Source organism: Dermochelys coriacea, chromosome 1 (assembly GCF_009764565.3).
Source record: "Dermochelys coriacea isolate rDerCor1 chromosome 1, rDerCor1.pri.v4, whole genome shotgun sequence".
In the NCBI taxonomy this organism is placed as follows: domain Eukaryota; kingdom Metazoa; phylum Chordata; order Testudines; family Dermochelyidae; genus Dermochelys; species Dermochelys coriacea.
The window spans coordinates 343,850,267-343,877,132 of NC_050068.2; the positions used below are offsets into that span (position 1 = coordinate 343,850,267).

Here is a 26,866-nt window from a genome sequence, read left to right on the forward strand (position 1 = left end):
TAGGCTTTGCAACACAGTATTGCAGCACCTAACTTTAGACACCTAGAAAATCTAGGAACACTGGAATCCACAAAGTTAGATGCCCAGGTTCCCTGTACAATGAATGGGGAGAGAGAGGCACCTAAGAATCCGATCCACAAAAGCCACCACTCTAGGCAGAGAGCCACCTAAGCTAGCCAGTGGGAGACGCTAACGAGAGGTGTGTGCACTAAGGTGTGTGCACTCTCTCAGAAATAAGTGCCTAGGTCCAGGCTTCAGGGAGGTACCTGTCTCTGCTAAGCAATCCACGAATGAGCACCTGCTGCCTGGAGCCAGGTGGTTCCAGCACCTAAGGCATTTTTTGCAGGAACAAATTACTTGCCTGTCTCACTCCACACAGAACAGGAGAACAAGGTGGTGGTGCCAGTGTCCACCTTACAACTTTTAGCCCAGTGGTTAGAGCACACACCTGGGATGTGGGAGACTCAGGTTCAATTCCCCCGAAGGATTTGGACAGAGACCACCCACCTCTCAGGAGCATGCTCTAACCACTGAGCTGTGGGACAGTCTGATGTGGTGCTGCCTGACTTTCTCCTGTTGAACCTGTTCCACTGTGGATCAATGAGTGACTAAAACAGGGGGGACTGCAGCTGGGGTCTTCCATTTCCAGGTGGGTGCCCTGACCAGTGGACAGTCATTCTGACACTCACTCGCAGGAAGAGTGGTTTTAAAGTTTTGTTTCTTGGACACCAATAGCTGGTCACAAATACAGGCCACACCCCTTTACTCAGGAAATGTTTAAAGGCAGTAAATTAGGGCATCCATATTTGGTGAAGCAAGTGCAATTAATAAGTGACACAGTATAAAGGACATTTTAGGGCAGGTTTGGGTAGAGTTAAATTGGGATGCTCAGGTCAGGGTATTTCAACAGAGCCTTTGTTCAAATGATCTTTTACAAAAAAGTTAAGCCTCATCCTTATTACAGGCATTTCCTCATCTTAAACATGGGAAACCTAAAACACAAAGAGGTTGTTCTAGGTCACAAAGCAAATCGATGGCAGAGCTGAACATAGAACCCAGATCCCGTGCCCCCAGTCCTGTGATTTATCCATAGGCCATGCTGCTGCTCATTCAGGAATAAGTCCTTAATGTCTGTAGTCAAGGTTTTGTAAAAGCAGATCCCAACCATCACCACCAAGAGACTATGGGCTTAACAGTCCAAAACACAATGTGCAGGTGACTGATTTGGAGGTCAGGTCCTGAAGGACAGAAAAATCTGCATTTAAAACAGCAAAGAAGCAGATACACTAGGTAGAATACAAGTTTGTTTGTTTTTTAAAAAGTTTGTAAATCAGGACACAAAGGTTCACACAGAGATTGCTGGGAAGTAAACAGACAAAAATATCATAAGCAAAAAAACCCAACAAGATCAAGGTGTTTGTTTTTTTTAAAGGGATCAGCTGATAAAAATGTAGTGACATAAGATATTCACAGCACTGATCAACTACTGGCCTACACCCATAAAAATACATTTATACATTGGGAAAAGACATCTAAGTATCTCACCCTCCAGCAAGCTAAAAGGCTCTTGAGGCTAGTATCCATTTTAAATCTTTGTACGATTCCTGTGGCACTTCTACTGTGATCCACGGCCATCTCTCTCTCTCTCTCACACACACACACACACGGGAAAAATGTTCCGAGCCCAAGGCATCAGTTATTTCACAAAACAATGGAGTAAGCTGTTATGTACAAGTCAATGTGAGACAGAACAGTTTTAGTGTTCTTTGTATCCAACGTTTCACAGTCTTTTGGATTCTTACACATGGATTCTTTTCAACACACTGGTACAACTCACAATATTTCAAGAGGAGTTCAAAAGCTCGGCCCTTAAAAAACATTCAATAGATCTAATGAGGCTTAAACAGAGCTACAAGTGCCATCACCATGCCACTTTAAAAAAAAAAAACAATTAGTGGACAGATTTGGCGTTCAGCGGAAGTGAAAACACAGATGACTCTGGCTAGAACCAAGCATGAAGGCGGCAGCTCCCCCAAGCTTTACATGCCCTTCAGTATTGACCTGTAACTCCCCTAATAGATTAGTCCTGGCCCTTTCAAGCAAAGATGGCCAATAATCCGTGATAGCATGGCGGTTTGATGAAGTGTCCACTTGGAGACCTTCAAACAATATGTAAACTGGGGTTCATACATAGATCTCCAGCTCTAGATGGCTAGTTGCATAAAGTTCTCTCTCCCTGTTCTCATGGGTTTAATTTATGTATTTTGTCTAGGTTCAGGGGGTGGAATAAGAATTTCAAATTCTTTCCTTGGTACTTTTCTCTGCATTCTGGTACGGAAAAGATTTTCCCTAAAACAAGTCCTTAATGAGTCAGAAGAGAACAGAGAAGCTGTTGCCTGTCCAGAGTCCCCAAATTACTTTGGTTTGGGGAAACTGGAGGTTTATGAGCTGAGTAGAGATTCTGCCACGAAGCATCAGAAAAGAAAAATATCCCAGCTCACAGTTCTTTTCCAAAGCTTGCTGCTCACAGCAGATGTACTCCATACTACAGCACTAGAACAAGGAAACCAGAAAAAGACAAAACAGCTCTTCAGCGGTGGTTTTCAAGAGAGTGCAATTAATTGAAAGCTACAAAAAACAGGATTCCAGACCAGTAAACAACGTGTGCAATCAAAACACACAGATGTGAATCTTTCAAAGGATTTATACTTAAAAAACAAAACAAAATAAGCATCAGTCACAATGAATGTGAAAAATCCATTCAAGGGGGCTTGTTTCCAGTTTGCTTGGAATGCTGCCATCTCCTCTCTACTCCCAGCCTCCAGCTGAAAACACAATCGCTGGCACAGTGACAACTTGAGCTAGGTCCCTAAATCAGACTAGCTCTGCCAGATCCAGTACTCTGAACTTATCCAGGTTGTAGAAACAAGCCTTCACCACTCGTCCACCAAAGTATCTTCCATTCAGATCCACCACAGCTGGAATCCAAGCCAAAAACAGGTCATTAAACACCGAGTAAGGTAAACAATTCTCCAGCTAAACACAGTTCTGCTTGAAAAAAATAACTATTTTTAAAAATCAACTTTTGGAAATTAACAGGAATTATAGCAATCTCTGACCTTTAATTGCTGATTCAACCCTCTCAAACTCTAAAAATATTCTCACTGCTTCATCATCAGGGGCACCAGGAATCTGATAAAAGAGACAGTTGATCAGAATGGTCAAAATATAGCTATGACCTGTTGGGCTTTATAGGAAAAGCAGGTAGGATTAAAAACATACAGCAACCAGCTGTGGTCCCATTAAGTTGCCAATGTGGTGCTCAGTGCTAGCCAGGTTGAGTCCCACTTCTCTCTGGGGAAAGGCTGTTCATTGGAACAGGTCTATAGCCCTAAGCTGCTAGATGCCAAACTTCACAATAACTTGATGTACAAGGCTATCGCAGCAAGAACCAAACAATCCCACTTCCTGATCTGAAAAGTTAAGCATTTATAGACGTGGTGGAGAAAGGGGTCAATTAATTCTTACCTCAAAGATGACACATTTCCCAACCTTGCCATATTTTTCACATTCTTCCTTGGTTTCACCTTCTAGATCTTCATCAACCTCTCCAGCACCTACCATGTTCTGCAAGTAAAGGGAGGAAAACCAATCCAACAGATCGATGCTAAACAAAGGGTGCATCCTGCCACAGGGGGAGCATTATACTGAAACTATGAATGAGTTATAAGTGTCAGTTCATCAAATCATAGGCCACCCATTCTAACATCACATGGTGCTAGACAACTCCCTGGCACTAAGATGCTATCCTTGAGTTATTGTTTCCTTTGTATGGCCCAAAGTCATGTTAACTGGTTAATACAGGACAGATCAGCTGTGTTATCACAAGTTATTGATCAAAACCTCGTACTTTCAATGTACTCAAACGGCAAAAAACAAGACTTCTCTTCAGTCCCCACGCTAGACACATCAAGACTAATAATCACAGGTATTATGGCAACTGTTAGGTATTTTCCAACAATACAGCAGGAAAAGAATGACACCACAGTGCACAATGTGGGGGGGAAAAAGTTTGCATCTCATGGAGCTTTTATAACAGGAGAAAGGGGTTTGAGCAGTAAAATTGAAACACAGTCTATATTACAAAATGTGAAGTTAAATGTTCTCCTGACTCACCCTTAATAAGACCACTTTCGTTGGGCACTTTAGTATCTCTGTTAATGGATTCGAATCAGCTTTCTTGGATGCATCTACTATAAAGAGAGTAAGTCATGGTATATGTTAAATTTTTTTTAGAACATGTTCATTGGGGGGCCTTCATCGAACTGTTCCAATAGCTGCATTCAGTTACAAACCACTAAATGTAGTCTCGGAGTAACAGCCTTTCACTGAACCAAGTCACTTCATGGCTACTTGTAATTACTAGAACAATTGGCTCTGTTTTAACAGGCTGTTCAGATCACTATGACAGCACAAATACCAAGCTGAAATACAGGCAATGTTTCATTTGCCAATAATCCTCTGTCAATTTTAAGATACCAGATCTTCTAAGGTTCACTGGACTTCAGATCAGGGGACTCTGCTTGGAAAGTATGATTTCAACCATGCCTATAAAGTGTTACCAGGAAACGAAGGAGAAGGCGATCAGAACAAAAAGCAGCATTTACAAATGTGCAGTAGCTTTTGCACATTATATTTATCTCTTAATTTCCCAATGGTGATAACCTGGAATATGGCTGTTTTTAAGGGCTGTTAAGTGAGGGTGTTACTGTAGAGAGGAGAATGACTTTTACTTGGATTGTGTCCCAACTCACTCCACCCCTGGCACCTGTCCTCCATGCTTGGGCTGTGCTCACATGGAGCTCCCCTCTTGACCTGAGCTTTGGGCTGGAAAGCAGCAGCGGAAAAGACAGCTGCTAAAAGGTGCATGCTGAGAAGGAACCTGCTTGTGCAGGGAGCACATTTTAACAGGGAGATGAGATGGCAGGAAGGGGAGGTGCCTGACTACACTGAGGAAAGGCACAGAATGGAACTGGAGAGGGTGGTGGTGAAGAGGATGAAGAGCTGAAAATTTAAAGCAGTAGGGCCCAGATCAATTAACACTTAAATTCTTCAATGTCCACAAAGAAAAAACTGTCACCACTCATCAATGTTCCACATCTAGTCGACATTATGTACAAAGATATAGGGTAAACAGAACAAGAAAAGCCACCACTGAGCCGGATCCCTAACTTAACTCCTGTTCCCGTCTCAGAAACCGTCAAGGCGAACAGCTTCCCACAGAATGGGATCGAGTTACCTTTATCTGCAGCATCACCAACAATGATCTTTCCACCTCTCTTGCTTGTTTTTTCTACTGATAGTGCTGTGCTTAGCCCTTGTTCGTGCTTCCCCAGCCCTTGGCCCTCTCTGAAACCATACTTCTGCATGATTTTGTGAGCTACGGTGCCTCTGTTGAGAGAAAAAGAACGGGTTGTCAACCATTCATTTAATTTCTTAAGCAGCACTGTCAACACATTTCATCTTAGTGCTCAAAGGAACTCAACACAGGCCCTTGCAATAAGCAAGTTCCAAATACTGCCCTGCGATACCAACTGTTGGGTGCAGATGCTATCTACAGCTGCTCTGCCAAGGAGTTTACAACCCATGTCTTAGTTTAGTGTTGCCATAATATTTAAGAGAACATATAAAATAGTCTAACTCCTAAAATCTTATTACATGCAGATCGATTAGAAGAGCTTATATAGGAGCTTATAACACCTAAAAATTTACAGCACTTTACAAAGCTGACTAACTATCATCATCCCCGGATTACAGATAGGGACACAGACAATTCAATCACTGAATAAAGCTGCTTGCACTTTTTAGGTATAGCACGATTTTCATTAGCAATGAACATCAGTGTCACAGATTCCACAGAAACAGCCAGAATGGATCAGACTCAAGGTCCAGAAACTCCAGTATCTAGTCTGACAGTGCCCAGCATGAGATGCTTCAGAGGAAAGCATAAGAACTCCACAGTAGCAGATGTGGGGCAATCTGTCCTCCATATTAGGTCACAGATAGGCTTAGGTCCTGAAGCTCAATATCCCTTTCACAAAACTAGTATTATGACAACTCAGGATATTCTCAATACCCATTTAATGTCCAACCCCTTTCTGAATCTTGTTCTTTGTCTTAATGACATCCTGTAGCAATGAGTTCCACTGTTTAATGACATGTATGAAAAAGTATTTCCTTGTAATTGGTCTTGATTTTTCCACCTTTTAATTTTCCATGAAAGAAATTGTGAGTCAACAGTTCGCTACACAACCAAAAAAGTATGGGCCTTTTCAAAACACAACTTGTGTTATGTCTTTTCAACATTTCATTTGCAGATCATGAATGGATGGGTCAAGATGTGACAGGCCTTACAAGGCTACAGAAGTTTACACTGCACCAGAGTATAAAGATCCTACTCTCTGAAAAGATTTTTTTTAACTTGATAGGAATGAAAGATTATAAAGAGAAATGAAAGATCAGTGACCATTTAGCTATTTCTCAAATACACAATACAGTCAAATACAAATAATACATTAAAAGTACTTGAAAGCTCTGGATCACTGATTCAAAATAAGGTCTCCAGACAATCCTAACCAGAGAAAATAACTAGGTCTGACTCAATAGATTGGGGGAATCCTTTTTCAGATGGGATGAAAAAACCTTATAAGAAAAACTGCATGAAAAACAAGTATATAAATATAGAAAAAGTGAGTTATTAGTATTCTATAAAATACTTGTACACTTTCATGGCTGGTTTCAGAGTAGCAGCCGTGTTAGTCTGTATCCGCAAAAAGAAAAGGAGTACTTGTGGCAATTTAGAGACTAACAAATTTATTGAGGATAAGCTTTCATGAGCTACGGCATCCGATGAAGTGAGCTGTAGCTCACGAAAGCTTAAGCTCAAATAAATTAGTTAGTCTCTAAGGTGCCACAAGTACTCCTTTTCTTTTTACTTTCATGGCTGTGACTCTTGTGAGTGCTAGTACTGTAATTATCCTGCAGTTACATACAAATTAACATGTGTGGTGTTGAATATAATCATAATTATCACAAATAAATATTACACCTTTCAGTAGAGGTCTCCAAGCACGTTATAAACATTAATTAAGCCTCGCTATATTCCCCTAGGTGGAATTATAAGCAGTTTTACAGAAGAGTAAACGGAGGCACAGATTGGGTAAGGGTGTGGCGCCCACAGCTGCCACTAACTTCAAACAGAGTTGAGATGCTCAATGTCGCTGAAAAAAAAAAAAATCAGTGATTTGCTCAAGTTTACAAACAACACACCTCTGACAAAAACAGGAAAAAGCACTCGGGGTCTTGAACTAGCCACACATACTTACAAATTGGCCACACCAGCTTGGCATGGGCAAGCCATAAACCTTTATACTGGAGAGGGCTCCAGAACTGACTAAAAACTGGCCATTCCTCCTCAAACTCATTGGCCCAATTCACACAAAACCATTGTGTACTACATTTCCTGCTGGGTGGGCATGTATGCATTCAGATTAAGTTATTACAGTGAAGAATATACATGCAAAGACTGTATGTTCTTCTGCATACCGATACAATATTTTTAACTTTCATCCTCTCCCCCGGCGAGGCACTTCTCATGAAATGTTAACTTGTCAATGATATTTACCCCATGTTAGCAAGGAAAGAATTACTAGGCCCTGTTGGGGACCGCGGTCTTTCTGGCTCATCATACACTGGGGGAGGAATAGCTGCTTTGGCAGATGGTGCACGAGGTCTTGACTCCTCTTCAAATGGAAAAGATGGTACAGCTGGAAGAAACACGAGACATTTACTAGTTGGTCAAAATACATTTGATGAACTATATAGGTCATCAATTCCCACCATTTTCAAATCTCATCTAACAGCATCATGGGCCTCTCTCTCATTTACACTGAGGCCTCTTAAAGGTAGTGTAAATATAATTTGCCTGTTAAGGTCCTTTATACTGCCAGAGTAAGACAACGCGGTCTTAGGCTTGGTCTACGGGGGTGGTGGGAGGATCCATCTAAGTTACGCAACTTCAGCTATGTGAATAACTGAATTACTGGTGTCTTCACTGAGGTAAGTCGACGGCTGACACACTCCCGTCGACTCCGTCTGCGCCTCTCGCCCTGGTGGAGTACTGGAGTTGACAGGAGAGCGCTCGGCGGTCGATTTATCGCATCTAGACTAGAAGCGATAAATTGAACCCTGCTGGATCGATCGCTGCCCGTCAATCCAGCAAGTAATGTAGACAAGCCCTTAGTGTAAATGAGAATCAGGCCCTTTATTTTCCTTGCTCATACAACTTACTATGTCTCCTCTCCACTATTAATCCTCTCTGTAACTAGGTTTAACCTCTGAAGTGTTTGGGGATATATTTGTATGGCATATTACACTGATTTTTTGTTTCTACAGGTAATAAGGGCTCTATCATCTCTACTTAGCTGCCCTTTGTTAGTTTGTTTCAATTCTCCATTGCATCTTAAGGCCATTTGTCTCCTCAACAGTAAATTCTCTGGAAAGCCAGGTTTCAGAGTAGCAGCCGTGTTAGTCTGTATTCGCAAAAAGAAAAGGAGTACTTGTGGCACCTTAGAGACTAACAAATTTATTTGAGCATAAGCTTTCCGATGAAGTGAGCTGTAGCTCACGAAAACTTATGCCCAAATAGATTTGTTAGTCTCTAAGGTGCCACAAGTACTCCTTTTCTCTGGAAAGAGGGAACCCAAACGTTTGTTCTTTAATCACGAACTGAATTATGGAAAGATTGGGTTATGCACAAAATTTGGTAACGAGGTTTAAAAGGAGTGCTCTGGACTCTTATGCATAGGAAGAATGACTCCTTAAGATAGAACTAATGCAACTTAAAAACTGTGTGTTGAAAGGCTCCTCTTCTGTTGATAGCTTTGGAATAACAGATTCCCAAGTGAGATGAGCATATCAGTCTCACAAGTCAAGTCAAACTATGGTGGTGCTAAGAAAAGTGGCAGACAAGCGTGAAGTTGCGAGTGAGTTTGCATATATAATACTACGATTTCATTTCAGAGTGATTACTTCTGTTAATTACTAATTGTACCTAAACAAAAAGTTAGATGTCAGTTTGGGGAAATCATAGAAGCGGAGATAGAAGAGACCTCACTCAGGTAATCCAGTCCATCTACTGTCCAAATGCAAGATTGTTCCCTGTAGTAATTTTTTTTTTTAGGGTTTGTCCAGTCTAGATATAAGTGTGTCAGGAAATAAGGCTTACATTGATTCCCTTATGAGATCATTTCACACTTTAAGAGATCACACCCTTAGGTTATTTTTTCTGAGTTCTACCCTATATTTAACATTCCTTGACTCCATCCAATTGCTCTTAACTATACTCCCCTAAAGAATTCTTCTTTGTCTTTGGTGTTTACAACCTTAAAATATCTGCAGACATTTATGTCCCCACTTAGTCTTAGTTTAGTCAACCTTTACATCTCAATTCCCTGCCCTCCACCACCACCTTATTCTGATATACCATTTCAGGACTCCCAAGAGAAAGAGTTCTTATGTATAAAATACTCACAAACAAACATTTATACTTGTACATGCATAATGAATTTTAATTAAAAGCTAAATCTACAAAACAAATGTCAAAAAAGTTTGAGTGTGTTTTTTATTTTATTTAAATTGTAAGTTTTTCTTTTTAAAAATAAACCTGTTTGAAACTAAATCTGAATTTAATACAAAATATGTTAAGGCATAAACTTATCAGAATCTCTTAAAACATTTAAATAAAAATGAATATGCTGAATCCATAAGCTTCTATAAAAAATTCTGAGTTAAAGGCTGCTTTTCTATATAAAGAAAAATGTTTTCCCATTGATTCTAACCTGTGAGGTCAAGCTTTATACATATGGCACAAAAGGTCATGTACAATATTTAGGACTTGTACTGTTTAATAAAAGTAAATTTTATATGATATTTTGTGTGTTTAATTAAATTCTAGTTACCATCCTAATGCAGCTTCATGTAAATCACGAACAAAGAGTTAATTATCCAGTAAACAATTATCATTCACTATTTTCTAACACAATAAAAATATACAATTAATAAGAATAAAAAAAAATTAAGTTAGATAATTGTTTAAATAAAGGTATATAGTTATAATGCACCTTCCCAGGTAGCAAAAAATAATGCAAAGGCTCTATTTAATTGTAAAGCAACATGTTTTAATGGTTGTATCAGCCAATGAAAATGCACCTTTCTTTAGAAAATAATTGAAATAAAAATGGAAAAGTTGATTAAAATTGATGATTTAAACTGAGGCTTTCCACTTGGTGATTTAAATCGCCTTGATTTAAATGCCCTGATACACATATTGCAATCTTTTCTTTAAAACTAATCTCTCTGAGAAACTGAGAATCACCCAGCCCTCACCTCCCAAGGGATAAATTCCCATCCCTACACACAGACCCTTGAAACAGAACATATACAAGAGTACCCAGGGGTGTGGGAAGGGTGGAGAAATCCTCCCCTGCCCACCAATATGGCGCGAAACAGCTCTGCAGCTGCATGGTTGGTCTACCTGCTGCACTTCCTCCTTTCTGTAGCATGTGAATGGCTGACACAATCCATGACATTATGGACCAGCCAGTTATACCACTCCTCACAGAAGAAAACCCTGTGAACTGCAGCTCTGAAGCATGCAGGTGGTGCAAATCCCCTGCTCAAGTTCCTAGCACGCTGTTCCCCTACCCTCTGCAGCGGTTCCACTGCAACCAGGGACCTCTATGCCTGTGCAGGGAAATGGCAGGATCTGTCCCTCGCTGAGCAGAAAGTTGAAGTAGGGACTTAAACTGTTTTGCCAGGGTAAGAGAATATAAAGGTCAAACCACTGATTTTGGTATACATACGTTCTTTGTCCTTTTCAACAAGAGACGTAGGTGGTGCAATGGCAGCACCTCCCATGCCTGTGAATGAAATTATAAATCACATGATTGGAATGTAAGACATTCATGCAGATGAAGTGTTTTGTCATTTGAGATAACAAAATTCTTCCAGACACATTAATGCAAGGTGGCCACCAGAAGCACAAACATACAACCCCAGGACTCCTACAAGAAATCATGGTGCTCGCTGAAGGCCTTCGCACGCACATTTTTATATAACTTGCTGCCAATAACAAGCATCAAGGGAGTGGAAAAAGCATCTGACTCTGGAAATCTTAGTGGTGATAGTTAATAAACTGTTGCAAACTTAAGATTTCTAATATATCAGAGGGTACCATATCATACCAAGCCGATGTGCTACAGGGATGTGAATAAAAATTATGCAATATAACTGCCTTAAAATCAATACCCGTGATTTTGGAAGACTGTAGCAATAAAGACTGCAGCAGTAAAGACTGCATTAAAATGGAACCTCAACTCAAAGACTGTTTGCTCATCAAGCCAACTAAAAAATTATATTGTACTCAAGGACAATTACATTAACAAAAGAGTGCGAAACAGAGGGCCTTTTCCAGTCAGTGAAGCGTGAATGGCAAAGTAGTTTTAAACATACATTACAGAACATACACATTTATTAAACATAGCCCTGTTTCAAAAATGAAGGTCTAAAGAAGTGGTTCTGTATTACCAACGGTGAATCTGCTACTGAAATTCAGAGCAGATTTTTAGTTTCTCTGAACTGAGAGAGATATCCATCCACACAGAGCCGCATTTTATTATGTGGCTCCATGGGCTTTCAAATAAGGAGAGGTGCAGTGATTACACACATTAAGAGAAGTCAGAGCTCAATCTTTTAAAATCAAACCACAAGAATGAGCTCATGCACCTCTGTTCACTGGAGCTTACATCATTCAGAAATCTCTAATTTCTAAAATTATCTAAAAACTAACGTATACTAATGATACTAGTTTAGATACTAATGTATCTAAAAACTAACGTTAAAAGGGAATTTCACAGGCAAAAAAGGGGTCTCTTTTACCCCTAAAAAAGAATGTGGTTTCCTACTCTACAACAGCTACTCCATAATAAAGTAACAAATGTATTATAGGAGGCCAATGGACACTAGAATCTTGGGGTGAGAAGGGAGGAATAGTTTACAGCAAAAAACTGACTGCGGAGAATTTGATTTGCCCAAGGACATAAAGTTAGACAATTCTTCTCTTACTTCTTTTCCTCCTCTCTCTCTCATAATCTTCATCTTCATCAGAATCTGGATCTGGTCTTCTTGAAAACCCACTGGCTTCATGCCGGTCTTTACGTCTCCTAATAATTGGGATAGGAATTATGGTAAGAAACTATCAAGTGAAAAAAGAACTAATGTTTCAGAGAAATGCTTGCAGTGTGAATTTCATTACTAGCTCCTCATCTGCATTTCATATGATGCTTTATCAGCTAAGATGTCTCTTACAAGCAAGGTTTCAGAATAGCAGCAGTGTTAGTCTGTATTCGCAAAAAGAAAAGGAGTACTTGAGGCACCTTAGAGACTAACAAATTGATGCATCCAATGAAGTGAGCTGTAGCTCACGAAAGCTTATGCTCAAAATAAATTTGTTAGTCTTCAAGGTGCCACAAGTACTCCTGTTCTTTTTGCAGATACAGACTAACATGGCTGCTACTCTGAAATTTATTAGAGCATAAGCTTTCATGGGCTACAGCCCACTTCATTGGATGCATAGAATGGAACATATAGTAAGATATATATATACATATACAGATAAGTTGGAAGTTACCATACAAACTGTGAGAGGCTAATTAGTTAAGATGAGCTATTATCAGCAGGAGAAAAAAACTTTTGTAGTGATAATCAAGATGGCCCATTTAGACAGTTGACAAGAAGGTGTGAAGATACTTAGCTTAAGGAAATAGATTCAATATGTGTAATGACCCAGTCACTCCCAGTCTCTATTCAAATCAAAGTTAACGGTATCTAGTTTCACAAAAAGAAAAGGAGTACTTGTGGCACCTTAGAGACTAACTAATTTATTAGAGCATAAGCTTTCGTGAGCTACTGCTCACTTCATCGGATGCATATTAATTCAAGCTCAGCAGTTTCTCACTGGAGTCTGTTTTTGAAGCTTTTCTGTTGCAAAATTGCCACCCTTAAATTTTTTACTGAGTGGCTAGAGAGGTTGAAGTGTTCTCCCCCGGTTTTTGAATGTTACGATTCCTGATGTCAGATGTGTGTCCATTTATTCTTTTGCGTACAGACTGTCCAGTTTGGCCAATGTACATGGCAGAGGGGCATTACTGGCACATGATGGCATATATCACATTGGTAGATATGCAGGTGAACAAGCCCCTGATGGCATAGCTAATGTGATTAGGTCCTATGATGGTGTCACTTGAATAAATATGTGGACAGAGTTGGCATCGGGCTTTGTTGCAAGGATAGGTTCCTGGGTTAGTGTTTTTGTTGTATGGTTGCTGGTGAGTATTTGCTTCAGGTTGGGGGGCTGTGTGCCACAAGTACTCTTGTTCTTTTTGCGGATACAGACTAATACGGCTGCTACTCTGAAACCAAAGATTAAGAACATCACCATGGTTCAATCAGTCAAAGCATTCACCATGTATGAATCTCAAATCGGTGAAAACGTAGATTAGTAAAATAAAAATATTTGCTTTGACCTTAGGGTCATGTTTTAAGTCATGTAATATCTGCATGTACTTTAATACAATCTTAAATGGGGATCATGACAGCCCAGATTGTGTTCTTTTAAGAAAGAAAAAAGTAGGTACTTGTAAGACATTTACAAATATTACACAACAGCCTCAAACACAAAGGGGAAAAAAGTCCCATCCTCAGCACAAGCCTTCAAAATTGTGCTAACAGAGGTTAGTTAAGAATAGAGGTCCCCAGTTAGATATCATTGAGGCACCTGACAATACTCTCAAAAGACTCTCTGTATTAAAAAGCAAATATCCCCAAATATATTTTCTAGAGACTGCACTATACAAATATTTGTGTTGCCGCAACAATGCATACCTGCTTAGTGCAGACTTGGTTATTGAAACACATTATAGAGTAATCTCATATTCAAATCTCATGACATCATCTTCAAAAAATGATTTTGTTTGTTTCCTAAGGTTGTAGAGCCGTGGTGGGCAACGTGCAGCCCGCCAGCTGCATGTGGCCCGCCAGCGGATTAACCCGACAGGCCGCATGCATCCCACGAGACAGTGTTTACATTGACCGCCTGCAGGCACGGCCACCTGCAGCGGCCAGTGGCCACAGTTCACTGTTCCTGGCCAATGGGAGCTGTGGGAAGCGGCGGCCAGCACGTCCCTGCAGCCCGTGCTGCTTCCTGCAGCTCCCATTGGCCGGGAATGGCGAACCGCGGCCACTGGGAGCTGCGGGCAGCCGTGCCTGCAGGCAGTCAATGTAAACACTGTCTCATGGCCCACCAGCGGATTACCCTGACTGGCTGCATGTGGCCCGCAGGTTGCCCACCACTGTTGTAGAGCTATCAATATTCATTATGTATTTTTTCCCCTCTCTTCTGTTGGGTTTACAGAAAAATAAGGAGGAGCCCTGGCAATCAATGGTGAAGCTGTAGGTAAGGGTACATCTAAGTCTGCAGCTGGAGGTGTAATTTCTGGTTTGGGTAGATGAACATGTGCTAGCTTTGATCAAGATAGTATCTAAAAACAGCAGTATAGCCATGGCAGTACAGCAGGGGCAGCCAGCCACCCCGAGTACAAACCTACCCAGGACCCTCAGTACTTACTCCGATAGCTAACCTGTCCAGCCACACCTGTTTTTAGCATGCTAGCTCACTCAAAGCTAGTGTGCGCACATCTAACCAAGCTGAAAACTACCCCTCCAGCCTGAGTGTAGAATTACCTTAAGGTTAATTCAGATTTCAGTAACCCTTTGACCCCAAATAAGGAACAGCATGAAAGGGCCTCAGAGTCTCCCAGGTAGTCCTCTTTCACTGGAAGGATGGTGATCATGACTAAAAGAAGAGGAAGCAGTCTACTTGACCAGAAAGGTAGAGGGAATTAGCAGAAGTAGGACCTAGGTTATCCCTCTTGTAACTTCATTGACTACAGAGGACACACATCATGGAGGAATTTGGCCCATTAATCCTACTAATAAAGCTGGACATGTTTTCAATATTGTATTGAAATAACAGGGGAAACACCTGCTAGATATCCAATAAGATTAATCGGCTACTAATTTAAAATACACCATCATACAGGAACCAAGGAGCTGTAGAGTAAATGCTTATTTTAATGACACCAATGCTTTTACCTGGATTGAGGAATATTTTCTCTCATGCTTTGAGAAGCCACAAACAACAATATGCAGTTAACTTTTTTTAACTGAACGCTGAATTAAAAAAAAAAAAAGTGTCCCATCTCAGGAACCGAAACTAAAGTCTTACTTTTCTCTTTCTTCAATCTCTTTCTGCCTCTCCAGCTCACGCTGTCTTTGTCGTTCCTCCCTCTGGCGTTTTACTACTTTCTCATAATCATTGGGAAACATAGGATCATATTCATCAGCCAAAGGAATCAGCACATCTCCTGCAGAAAAACCACTAGGTACGGGATCCTTACACAGAAAAAGCATAAATATCAATGTGATCAGCCACCTAAGAGCAGCAGCAGAATAAGCCAGCTGTTTTTACCATGACCAACAAATAAGTTTAATATCTTCAGACTGCTTAGATAGAAAGTGAAATCCTAGTCTGAGTGAAGTCAATGAGAGTTTTGCCATGGACTTCAATGGTAAAGATTTTACCCTATATCACTTTTTGCTCAATTTTTTGTGTGCAGAAAACAACTATCCCATCCCCTCCCTTCCAAACACAAAGAGGTGCCAAACAAGCATAGCTAAGGTCACATTAATACCCAATAAGTTCTCTATCCAAAACTATAGCCTGCTTGCGTAGGGCTGGGAGGGATGCTTGGATGCAAGCTCACAGGTTTCTTTCATCTGTCTGCTACTATATTATGGATTGACATCCTCAACCCTTCTTACTCCATCTGGAAGGAATATCTGCTCTGGAGATTAGATTAGATTAGATTTCTTCTGTTTGTTATAAAAGACCACTTCTAAGCATGGTAGGATCGCAATTTAATTTTTTCCCCCCAACCTACCTCCCTCCCTCACAGGGTTGCTTGCAAAGTGCCCTGAGCTCCTCAAAAGAAAGGCGATATGTAAACGCATACTTTTTAGTTCAATTAAGAACACTAAGGGCTTGTCTACACGGTGAGGTAATGCACTCTATAGGGCTATGATTTCTAAAGTGCACTTATGAGTTGCACATTAATTGGCCTGTGTATACTCTCCTGGTGCACATTAAAGGTTCCTTACTGTGGTTGAACATTATACTTTTTCAAACAGTACTACGGAAAAGTGCACCAACAGAGTTTACATGGGCCAACTGATGTGCAACATGTCAGTGAACTTTAGAAATCACATCCCTGTAGAGCACATAATGCCCCCTACCCCGCCATGGAATCATGCCCTCAGTGATCTATAGATTTATAGACTATAGCACAGGGAGAAGTTTGCATACATTTGGAATTTTTGTGAGTGAAAATAAGTCTGAACAGAAGAGAGGCTAAAAGCAAGAAGAACAGCTTAGACCAGTAGGACAAGTAAATTAATAAGTAAAATGCAGACTACTACAGAAGGCAAGGAAAGAAAATGAGAATTCAGAATCACATGTAATCTGCTGTGTTTTTAAGCTGATCTAGCCATACCTTTAACCCAGCAGCTACATGAGGTGGCGTGTCTACAATCTGTCTGTCATCAGAAGAGCTCCCTCGCTTCAGGTCAATCACTGGAGCAAGGACTGTCGTTTGTTTTGTTCTCTGACTCTGAAACCATCAAAATACAAAAAAAAAGCAGGAGAAGACAATACATTCATTTTTAAAAAAAGGAGTATTTACTTCATATTCCTAAACTAGATGTTTCTTGATTTCAAGAAAGCTTAAAATTGGATGAATATCGTCTCAGGCCTCAATCTTGCCTCTCTGCCTCATGCAAAACTCACCATACCACTTGCATTTTCATTTTACCAACATATAGTCCTTCCTCAGCATTTCTAACAGTGCTTGAAGTTGTGATTGTTCATTTCATATGTTATTTATGCACCAGCACAATGGGTAACAATACAGCTCTAGGGCTAGAGTTTATTGACTGCCGCTGTAAAGCTTATACAGGAACACAGATCCTACATAAACCATGACTATTCTTAAAGGGCTTGATCCTACCCCACTGAAGTCTATGGGAGTTTTGCCATTAACTTCAACGGGAGCAGGATCAGACCGGAACTGTGTCTGGTTTTCTAAGTCTAGAACTGAAAATATACCTTTAAAATTGAGAGGATCTCCTCAATGGAGAGTTTTGTTTGAATATAAGCAGCAGAATAGGTCTTTTCTTTCACTAAAGTCTGTTGCTTTTCACATTTCATCATGAGGAAAATAGAACTTTCTAAAAACAGGATTAATACATTCTTATATATATATATATAGTTGGATGGGTTTCCAAGGAAAGACAGACTGAGATTGGTACATCATGCCTCAGAACCAAACAGAAGGGGGTGCTTTAAAAGATCACATCAGTTGTAGCTTTATTTCAGGTTTCATTTGTACAAAACTCGTAAATTAAGGACCAAATTCTGCTCTCAATTACAGCAGCATAAATCTGGAGTAATTGCACTGATTTCCACAAGGGTAATTGAAAACACGATTTAGCCCCAAGAAAGGATTTTACTATTTAAAAGTTTAACTATAATTTTCCCTCTTCTAATTGATGATCTTTGCACCAGAAACTATGGAAACTTTGACAACAGCAGCCTGTGACTGAAGCACACGAAAAATACATTCATTCATCAACAAAAGAAGTAGGACAATGATGATGTCATGTTGTATCATAGAATATCAGGGTTGGAAGGGACCCCAGAAGGTCATCTAGTCCAACCCCCTGCTCAAAGCAGGACCAAGTCCCAGTTAAATCATCCTAGCCAGGGCTTTGTCAAGCCTGACCTTAAAAACCTCTAAGGAAGGAGATTCTACCACCTCCCTAGGTAAATATAATATATATATATATATATATATATATATATATATATATAAATTACCCCTAGGTAAATGTAATATATTGAGAGAGAAGACAGCTTGGTACAAACTTGCTTCTTCGTTTTCCCTGAAGGAATTAGTTTATACTTTCTCTGCCTTCCTTTCAACCGTCTAAGTGGACTGGAAATATTCTCAGCAGCAATCTCTGACCTGACTGGCAATACCGGGAATCACACCGCAGCCTCTGGAGGTTTTTAAAATGATAAGCAAGAAATGATGCAAGTTGGCCAACAGCAACAGTTACCAAATACCAAGCAGCACAAAAAATTGAACATCTCCAATTTACCATCAAAGGCTGAACCAGCCTTGCCTATTCACTTATTTTTAGAATACTTAAGTACCTAAGTTAATGTCTTCAGGGTTAAATTTGGGCTCCACATCAACACTTAACTCCATTATTTATTTAAGAAATGAGAGCAGTTCCCACAGCCATGCTGTGCATATATTAATTATGCTATACTTTACATGAAGGGTCTCAGAGAACTTGTACCACTTTGTTCTTGCTTCCACTGCATACTCCTGGGGGAATTTCGTGTCACTGCATGCGCACAGAATTCATGGCCCCCGCAGATTTCTTTGCTTCCCTGCAGAAAAATGACTTCTAACAGGGAAGCAAAGGGAAGGCACAAGAGCAGTCCTGCACCCATGCCCCAGCAGTGCAGGCAGGTCAGTTTGGGCACCTATAGCAGCCGGCTGAGACGTAAATCACCATGGTGGGGAGGGGTGGGCAGTCATGTGGGAGAGAGAGAGAGAGACACTGTGTCCCTCTCACTCGCTATTGCACCACGCTTGGCGTGGAGGGGCAGGGCTTTGGGGTGTTTTTGAAGAGGCAGGCGTGGGGCCGGCTCTGTTCCCTCAGGCAGAGCAGAATATAGTAGCCTGCCTGCTTAGTGAATTGTTCCCATTGTTCTTAGTGAATTCCCCCAGGAGTATAAAAATTTTAAGGCTCCTTTACATTGCCAGAGTGGTGTAAAGGAGCCTTATTTGTAAAGGAAAGTATGACCTTATAAATGCTTATGGTGCTTTAGTGATTAGAACTGGTCTAAATGTTTGAAAAAATTTCCAACCAAAATGTGCTCTATGAACTGTTTGCTACTGACCTTTTTGGAGATGGTCAGTAGCCAGTATAAATTATGAGTTTGAGTACTCAATCCTCACTTGATCTTCGGTTGCCTACAATATAACACTGAGCATATGGCTGCATATATTTGTTGACTAATATCTAAGAGTAAAGGGTCAATACTAGCTACATTACTATTAGACAGAAGGGGTTTGATGTTTTTCTCCAATGCGCCCCACTCCCATTCTCCATCCACTGTATTGCAGTTTAAATAAATTACCAACATATTTGAAGCTAGCTTGATTATATTGTGGTATTTTGACAAAAAATATGCAGAATTTTAAAATATGGTGTGCAGAATTTTTAATTTTTTTGGCACAGAATTCACCAGGAGTATTCTACTAGTGCTGCCCACTACCAACTGAAGGACAAAGCCTGACAATGCATCCAAAAGTCGGTACAGGTGTGAAATGTACACTCCGCAGTGTGCTCAGTACAAAGGAAATCTTACTGAGACCAGCATTTCAGGAGAAAAATTTAAAAAGACAGCATTCCCAATGGCCAGCAACCTTGAGCCATCAGGAGCAGCAAAATCTGTACCTTTGCTTGAGTGAGAGCCGCCTTCTTCACCTGCAACTGAGACTGCAGTAGTTTGAAATTTTTGGACCAGCCTTCTGTTTTTGAATCGCTGGTTTCCACTCCCAGGTCATCATAAAGTGACATTTTCCCCTTCTGTTTAAAACTAAAAGACAAAAGAAAAGTTAGGCTGAATTAATAACTATTTATGTCTAACATTATTAAAATTAACTAAATATTATTTTGGAAACATTTGGACTCCAAGGTGTCGGGGGGGCAGGGTTCTGGTTTTTTTAAAAGAAATATTAAAGATCATCAACAGACCTACAGTAAATTTCCTTTCCAAAACAAGGGCAAATTATGAAGAAATAGCAACATATTAGTCCCTAATTTTTTCCCCCCCAGAAAATGGTACTTGGGTCTGTCTCTCTCATAAAGACCATAGGGCAATAAAACAAGTTACCATTCAAAAAGCTGTGCAGTGCTTCCATAAATGTCACCCAGGTATCAAGTGATATTAGACATTTTCTAATATTACGTCTGTGGTGTTAGATGTGGTGGATTCACCATCACTCAAAACTTTTAAATCAAGACTAGTTGTATTTTTAAAATGTACACCGCAGCTGAAACAGAAGTTACGGCAGGAGCGGTGAAACTACAGCCCGCACCACGATTGAAGTCAGCACCACTCGAAGCTGCGCCTCTCCCCATGCCCCAACCCCCTGCGCCAGCCCTGATCCCCCTCCCGCTCTCCAAACGCCAGTCCAGAGCACCCTCCTGCACCTCAAACTCCTCATCCCCAGCCTCACCCCAGAGCCCGCACCCTCATCCCAATTTTGTGAGAATTCACGTCCGGCCATACTATTTCTATTCCCCAATGTGGCCCTCGGGCCAAAAAGTTTGCCCACCCTTGAGTTATGGGCTGAAACTACTGGGTGAATTCCCGTGGCATCATGCAGGTCACACTAGATGATCATAATGTCTTAAAATCTATGCCTATAAGTAGATTTTTAAATTTAACTCTTCCTGCTACACTTGAGAACTTTTTTGTATCATCCTACTAAGTAAAAAGCCAATATCCTTCTACACTAATTAGGTTTGCCAAAATATCACCTGACATTTCCATAGCACACAAAGGCCCCCCAAATGCCTTTCAAATTATAGACAATAAAAATGCATAACATCAACAGCATGGGGAAAAAAAAACTCTCCATGTGATGTTACATCTGAATTTGAAGAGGATTTTGGCAAAAGTTATCATCCCCAGGCCTGCATCCAACCACCCCAGTTGCATTAAGAGATCTCAGCCTACTGTCATCAGTAACACGTTCTAGTCATGGGCCTCTCACTATTAAGGCCTTGATCCTGCAATCAGATCCATGCAGTGGAGCCCTAATGACAGAGGAGCAAGGATTTTCCTGTGTGGAACCAACAGCAGGATTGAAGCCAAAGTGACATTTATGCCATGTGATGATTGACAGTAAAATGAGGACCCAGAGCAGTATTGTACAGGTAAAGAAAACAAGTTATATTGCATCAAGATACGTTACACCTATTGAAGTCCCCAAAAAGCCACGGGAAAGCATGAATACAGTCCCTCACTACTACAAATTATAGTCGAGTTTCTCCTATTTGGGGAAATTGCAGAGGTCAGCAGACCCGCAGTGCAGTGGATGAGCCTCACCCAGAAAAAACCACCTTCATGATCATGGTATCTCCTCTGCCAGGTAAGTATGTGAGCAAAAACTTCATTAGTTTCATTGAACAATGGTCAGGATGGACCATCATCCAACATTATTCAGCTTCATGTTAATTTCGATGCATTGCTTCTAGCAATCTGACCATTCAAATACATTGGGACTCCGAGCCCTGGTGGTTTTGTTATACAACTCACTGGAAGTGACTAGCATAATTTACGTTTAACGCTGTGCTCTTAGAGGTGGTGCATGAACACTTTGAAATACGTAACAAATAAACCAGTGATTATACAGTATATCGAAGATCATGTAACAAAGTTCACTGCACACAGAAAACTGATTTCATCTTGCACTGGGATGGAAATAAGGGGGTCAACTGGGGCAGAGCACACTGCATAGAAACAGATGGGAATTTTCGCTGGAGCTATTGCTATTGTTTGTACTGCAGAAGCCTCTGAAAAGCCAGTATCAGGATCACTTGGCCACATGTAAAGAAACACTAACACCAGTAGTGGGACAGACAGGAATGGAGGGAAACGGTGACAAACCCCAGTTCTGAGGGGAAGGGCTATAGGCACTGGCCCCCTGAACAGAGCCAAGAACATCTCAATCACTGAAGTCTTATATAAAAGACCCTCACAGCTTAAGATGCACGAAGGAAGAAGGGCTGGGTCGATGCCTGAGTCTGTGGCGGGAGCTTACAGTGACACGGCCATTCAGGTCCACTGCCCCAGCGCTGGACCACAAGCCATCACCCAAATCGTCACCCCCCCCAGGCCTGCAGCCAACCAGCCCAGCTGACTGGACCTGGCCACCCCCTTGGTCCCCAGAACAGGCCTGGCCCTGGGAGCTGCTGTTAGAGCCGCTCTTCAAGCCTGACAGCCCCAGCCCCCTTCCAAGCCTCCTAAGTAGCTCACCAGCCCCCCAGCTAGCTGGGTCCGATGCCCCCCCCAGTCTATAGCCAAGCCCCCCGTTAACTCCTATCAATCTACCCCTAACAACCCGCATGCTGGCCTGCCCCACGAACCTCCTAAACTACCCCATAACCCCTGAATTAGCCCCCCCCAAGCCTCCCACCTTAGCCCCCACAGCCCCTGGGCTGGCCCAGCCCCCCATGCACCGCCCGCTCTGCCCCCCAGGAAACCCCTAAACTACCCCATAACCCCTGAATTAGCCCCCCAAACCTCCCACCTTAGCCCCCACAGCCCCTGGGCTGGCCCAGCCCCCCATGCACCGCCCGCTCTGCCCCCAGGAAACCCCTAAACTACCCCATAACCCCTGAATTAGCCCCCCAAACCTCCCACCTTAGCCCCCACAGCATCTGGGCTGGCCCAGCCCCCCATGCACCGCCCGCTCTGCCCCCCAGGAAACCCCTAAACTACCCCATAACCCCTGAATTAGCCCCCCCCAAGCCTCCCACCTTAGCCCCCACAGCCCCTGGGCTGGCCCAGCCCCCCATGCACCGCCCGCTCTGCCCCCCAGGAAACCCCTAAATTACCCCATAACCCCTGAATTAGCCCCCCCCAAGCCTCCCACCTTAGCCCCCACAGCCCCTGGGCTGGCCCAGCCCCCCATGCACCGCCCGCTCTGCCCCCCAGGAAACCCCTAAATTACCCCATAACCCCTGAATTACCCCCCCAAGCCTCCCACCTTAGCCCCCACAGCCCCTGGGCTGGCCCAGCCCCCCATGCACCGCCCGCTCTGCCCCCCAGGAAACCCCTAAACTACCCCATAACCCCTGAATTAGCCCCCCCCAAGCCTCCCACCTTAGCCCCCACAGCCCCAGGGCTGGCCCAGCCCCCCATGCACCGCCCGCTCTGCCCCCCAGGAAACCCCTAAACTACCCCATAACCCCTGAATTAGCCCCCCCCAAGCCTCCCACCTTAGCCCCCACAGCCCCTGGGCTGGCCCAGCCCCCCATGCACCGCCCGCTCTGCCCCCCAGGAAACCCCTAAACTACCCCATAACCCCTGAATTACCCCCCCAAGCCTCCCACCTTAGCCCCCACAGCCCCTGGGCTGGCCCAGCCCCCCATGCACCGCCCGCTCTGCCCCCCAGGAAACCCCTAAACTACCCCATAACCCCTGAATTACCCCCCCAAGCCTCCCACCTTAGCCCCCACAGCCCCTGGGCTGGCCCAGCCCCCCATGCACCGCCCGCTCTGCCCCCCAGGAAACCCCTAAACTACCCCATAACCCCTGAATTAGCCCCCCCCAAGCCTCCCACCTTAGCCCCCACAGCCCCGGGCTGGCCCAGCCCCCCATGCACCGCCCGCTCTGCCCCCAGGAAACCCCTAAATTACCCCATAACCCCTGAATTAGCCCCCCAAACCTCCCACCTTAGCCCCCACAGCCCCTGGGCTGGCCCAGCCCCCCATGCACCGCCCGCTCTGCCCCCCAGGAAACCCCTAAACTACCCCATAACCCCTGAATTAGCCCCCCAAACCTCCCACCTTAGCCCCCACAGCCCCTGGGCTGGCCCAGCCCCCCATGCACCGCCCGCTCTGCCCCCCAGGAAACCCCTAAATTACCCCATAACCCCTGAATTAGCCCCCCCCAAGCCTCCCACCTTAGCCCCCACAGCCCCTGGGCTGGCCCAGCCCCCCATGCACCGCCCGCTCTGCCCCCCAGGAAACCCCTAAATTACCCCATAACCCCTGAATTAGCCCCCCAAGCCTCCCACCTTAGCCCCCACAGCCCCTGGGCTGGCCCAGCCCCCCATGCACCGCCCGCTCTGCCCCCCAGGAAACCCCTAAACTACCCCATAACCCCTGAATTAGCCCCCCCCAAGCCTCCCACCTTAGCCCCCACAGCCCCTGGGCTGGCCCAGCCCCCCATGCACCGCCCGCTCTGCCCCCCAGGAAACCCCTAAACTACCCCATAACCCCTGAATTAGCCCCCCCCAAGCCTCCCACCTTAGCCCCCACAGCCCCTGGGCTGGCCCAGCCCCCCATGCACCGCCCGCTCTGCCCCCCAGGAAACCCCTAAACTACCCCATAACCCCTGAATTAGCCCCCCCCAAGCCTCCCACCTTAGCCCCCACAGCCCCTGGGCTGGCCCAGCCCCCCATGCACCGCCCGCTCTGCCCCCCAGGAAACCCCTAAACTACCCCATAACCCCTGAATTAGCCCCCCCCAAGCCTCCCACCTTAGCCCCCACAGCCCCTGGGCTGGCCCAGCCCCCCATGCACCGCCCGCTCTGCCCCCCAGGAAACCCCTAAACTACCCCATAACCCTGAATTACCCCCCAAGCCTCCCACCTTAGCCCCCACAGCCCCTGGGCTGGCCCAGCCCCCCATGCACCGCCCGCTCTGCCCCCCAGGAAACCCCTAAACTACCCCATAACCCCTGAATTACCCCCCCAAGCCTCCCACCTTAGCCCCCACAGCCCCTGGGCTGGCCCAGCCCCCCATGCACCGCCCGCTCTGCCCCCCAGGAAACCCCTAAAATACCCCAAAACCCCTGAATTAGCCCCCCCCAAGCCTCCCACCTTAGCCCCCACAGCCCCTGGGCTGGCCCAGCCCCCCATGCACCGCCCGCTCTGCCCCCCAGGAAACCCCTAAATTACCCCATAACCCCTGAATTAGCCCCCCAAACCTCCCACCTTAGCCCCCACAGCCCCTGGGCTGGCCCAGCCCCCCATGCACCGCCCGCTCTGCCCCCCAGGAAACCCCTAAACTACCCCATAACCCCTGAATTAGCCCCCCAAACCTCCCACCTTAGCCCCCACAGCCCCTGGGCTGGCCCAGCCCCCCATGCACCGCCCGCTCTGCCCCCCAGGAAACCCCTAAACTACCCCATAACCCCTGAATTAGCCCCCCAAACCTCCCACCTTAGCCCCCACAGCCCCTGGGCTGGCCCAGCCCCCCATGCACCGCCCGCTCTGCCCCCCAGGAAACCCCTAAATTACCCCATAACCCCTGAATTACCCCCCCAAGCCTCCCACCTTAGCCCCCACAGCCCCTGGGCTGGCCCAGCCCCCATGCACCGCCCGCTCTGCCCCCCAGGAAACCCCTAAACTACCCCATAACCCCTGAATTAGCCCCCCCCAAGCCTCCCACCTTAGCCCCCACAGCCCCTGGGCTGGCCCAGCCCCCCATGCACCGCCCGCTCTGCCCCCCAGGAAACCCCTAAACTACCCCATAACCCCTGAATTAGCCCCCCCCAAGCCTCCCACCTTAGCCCCCACAGCCCCTGGGCTGGCCCAGCCCCCCATGCACCGCCCGCTCGGCCCCCCAGGAAACCCCTAAACTACCCCATAACCCCTGAATTACCCCCCCAAGCCTCCCACCTTAGCCCCCACAGCCCCTGGGCTGGCCCAGCCCCCCATGCACCGCCCGCTCTGCCCCCCAGGAAACCCCTAAACTACCCTATAACCCCTGAATTAGCCCCCCCAAGCCTCCCACCTTAGCCCCCACAGCCCCTGGGCTGGCCCAGCCCCCCATAATCTGCCCCCAACAAGCCCCGGAATTACCCCCGGCCCCCGGCCACGAAGCCCCCGAGCTACCCCCAGCAGCCCCCGAGCGGGCCCGGCCCCCCTGGATTCCCGCCCTGCCCCTCCCCCCCCCCCCGGAAACGGGGCCTCCCGGCGCGGCCTCACGCCCCGGCCTCGAGTAGCGCCGGGCCGCGGGGATCGCTCACCCCCGGCAGAGCCCCGCCAGCGAACCGCCGCCGCGGAGGCAGGGAAAGGCTGTGGCCGTGTGGGGCGGCCGCTGCGCCAACCCCGTACGCAAGCTGCGTAAACTCGGTCCGCCGGGGGAGCGAGGGAAGAGCTGCGCAAACTCCGTAAGCGGAGAGCAGGCGGCCGGGCGGCACTGCGAGAACAGCGCAGAAGGAGAGCGGGAGATGGGGCGGAGATCCCCAAAACGCGGCACTGCGCCAACTTCGTATCTGAGGGGCGGTGTTCCGCAAATGACGCAGCGTGGCCCTAGAGAGCGCAGCCGAAGGCGCTGTCCCACTGCTGACCCCTAGCGTCGGCAACCTGACATTGCATGCAGAGGGGAAACCCATCACTGCCTCAAGAAGTTGGTCCAATGAAACAGTAAAAAGAAAAGGAGGACTTGTGGCACCTTAGAGACTAACACATTTATTAGAGCACAAGCTTTCGTGAGCTACAGCTCACTTCATCGGATGCATTAAAAAGCTTATGCTCTAATAAATTTGTTAGTCTCTAAGGTGCCACAAGTCCTCCTTTTTTTTTTTGCGAATACAGACTAACACGGCTGCTACTCTGAAACCAATGAAACAGTGGTTCTCAACCCGGGGTCTGGGGTCCCCTGGGGGGCTGCGAGCAGGTTTCCGGGGGTCTGCCAAGCATAGCCGGCATTAGACTCGCTAGGGCCCCGAGCAGAAAGCTGAAGCCCTGTCGCGCAGGACTGCAACCCGGGGCCCTGAGCCCCACCACCTGGGTCTGAAGCCAAAGCCTGAG

At 45.2% G+C, this 26,866-nt stretch overlaps 1 protein-coding gene and 1 non-coding gene across 4 annotated transcripts; both read right to left on the reverse strand.

The window, feature by feature from the left end:
* Positions 1-1,429: 1,429 nt before the first annotated feature.
* Positions 1,430-26,337, reverse strand: RBM17 (RNA binding motif protein 17). Of its 3 annotated transcripts, none has more exons than XM_038412941.2 (12): positions 26,080-26,337; positions 19,768-19,909; positions 16,728-16,844; positions 15,404-15,570; positions 12,184-12,281; positions 10,923-10,979; positions 7,685-7,826; positions 5,300-5,451; positions 4,177-4,253; positions 3,529-3,627; positions 3,120-3,192; positions 1,430-2,978 (listed from the first exon to the last, which is right to left on the reverse strand). In XM_038412941.2, the coding sequence occupies exons 2-12, from the start codon at positions 19,888-19,890 to the stop codon at positions 2,875-2,877; spliced, it is 1,209 nt and encodes a 402-aa protein (XP_038268869.1). In that variant the 5' UTR covers positions 19,891-19,909; positions 26,080-26,337; the 3' UTR covers positions 1,430-2,874. The 3 variants fall into 3 exon arrangements, with proteins under 3 accessions (XP_038268869.1, XP_043355026.1, XP_043355035.1); XM_043499091.1 differs by having other exon boundaries at positions 4,177-4,250; positions 26,081-26,311; XM_043499100.1 differs by lacking the exons at positions 1,430-2,978; positions 3,120-3,192 and having other exon boundaries at positions 3,473-3,627; positions 26,081-26,313.
* LOC119850253 lies at positions 21,317-21,478 on the reverse strand. The gene has a single exon (XR_005290790.1). It is a non-coding gene; the product is annotated as a U1 spliceosomal RNA (small nuclear RNA).
* Positions 26,338-26,866: the final 529 nt, after the last annotated feature.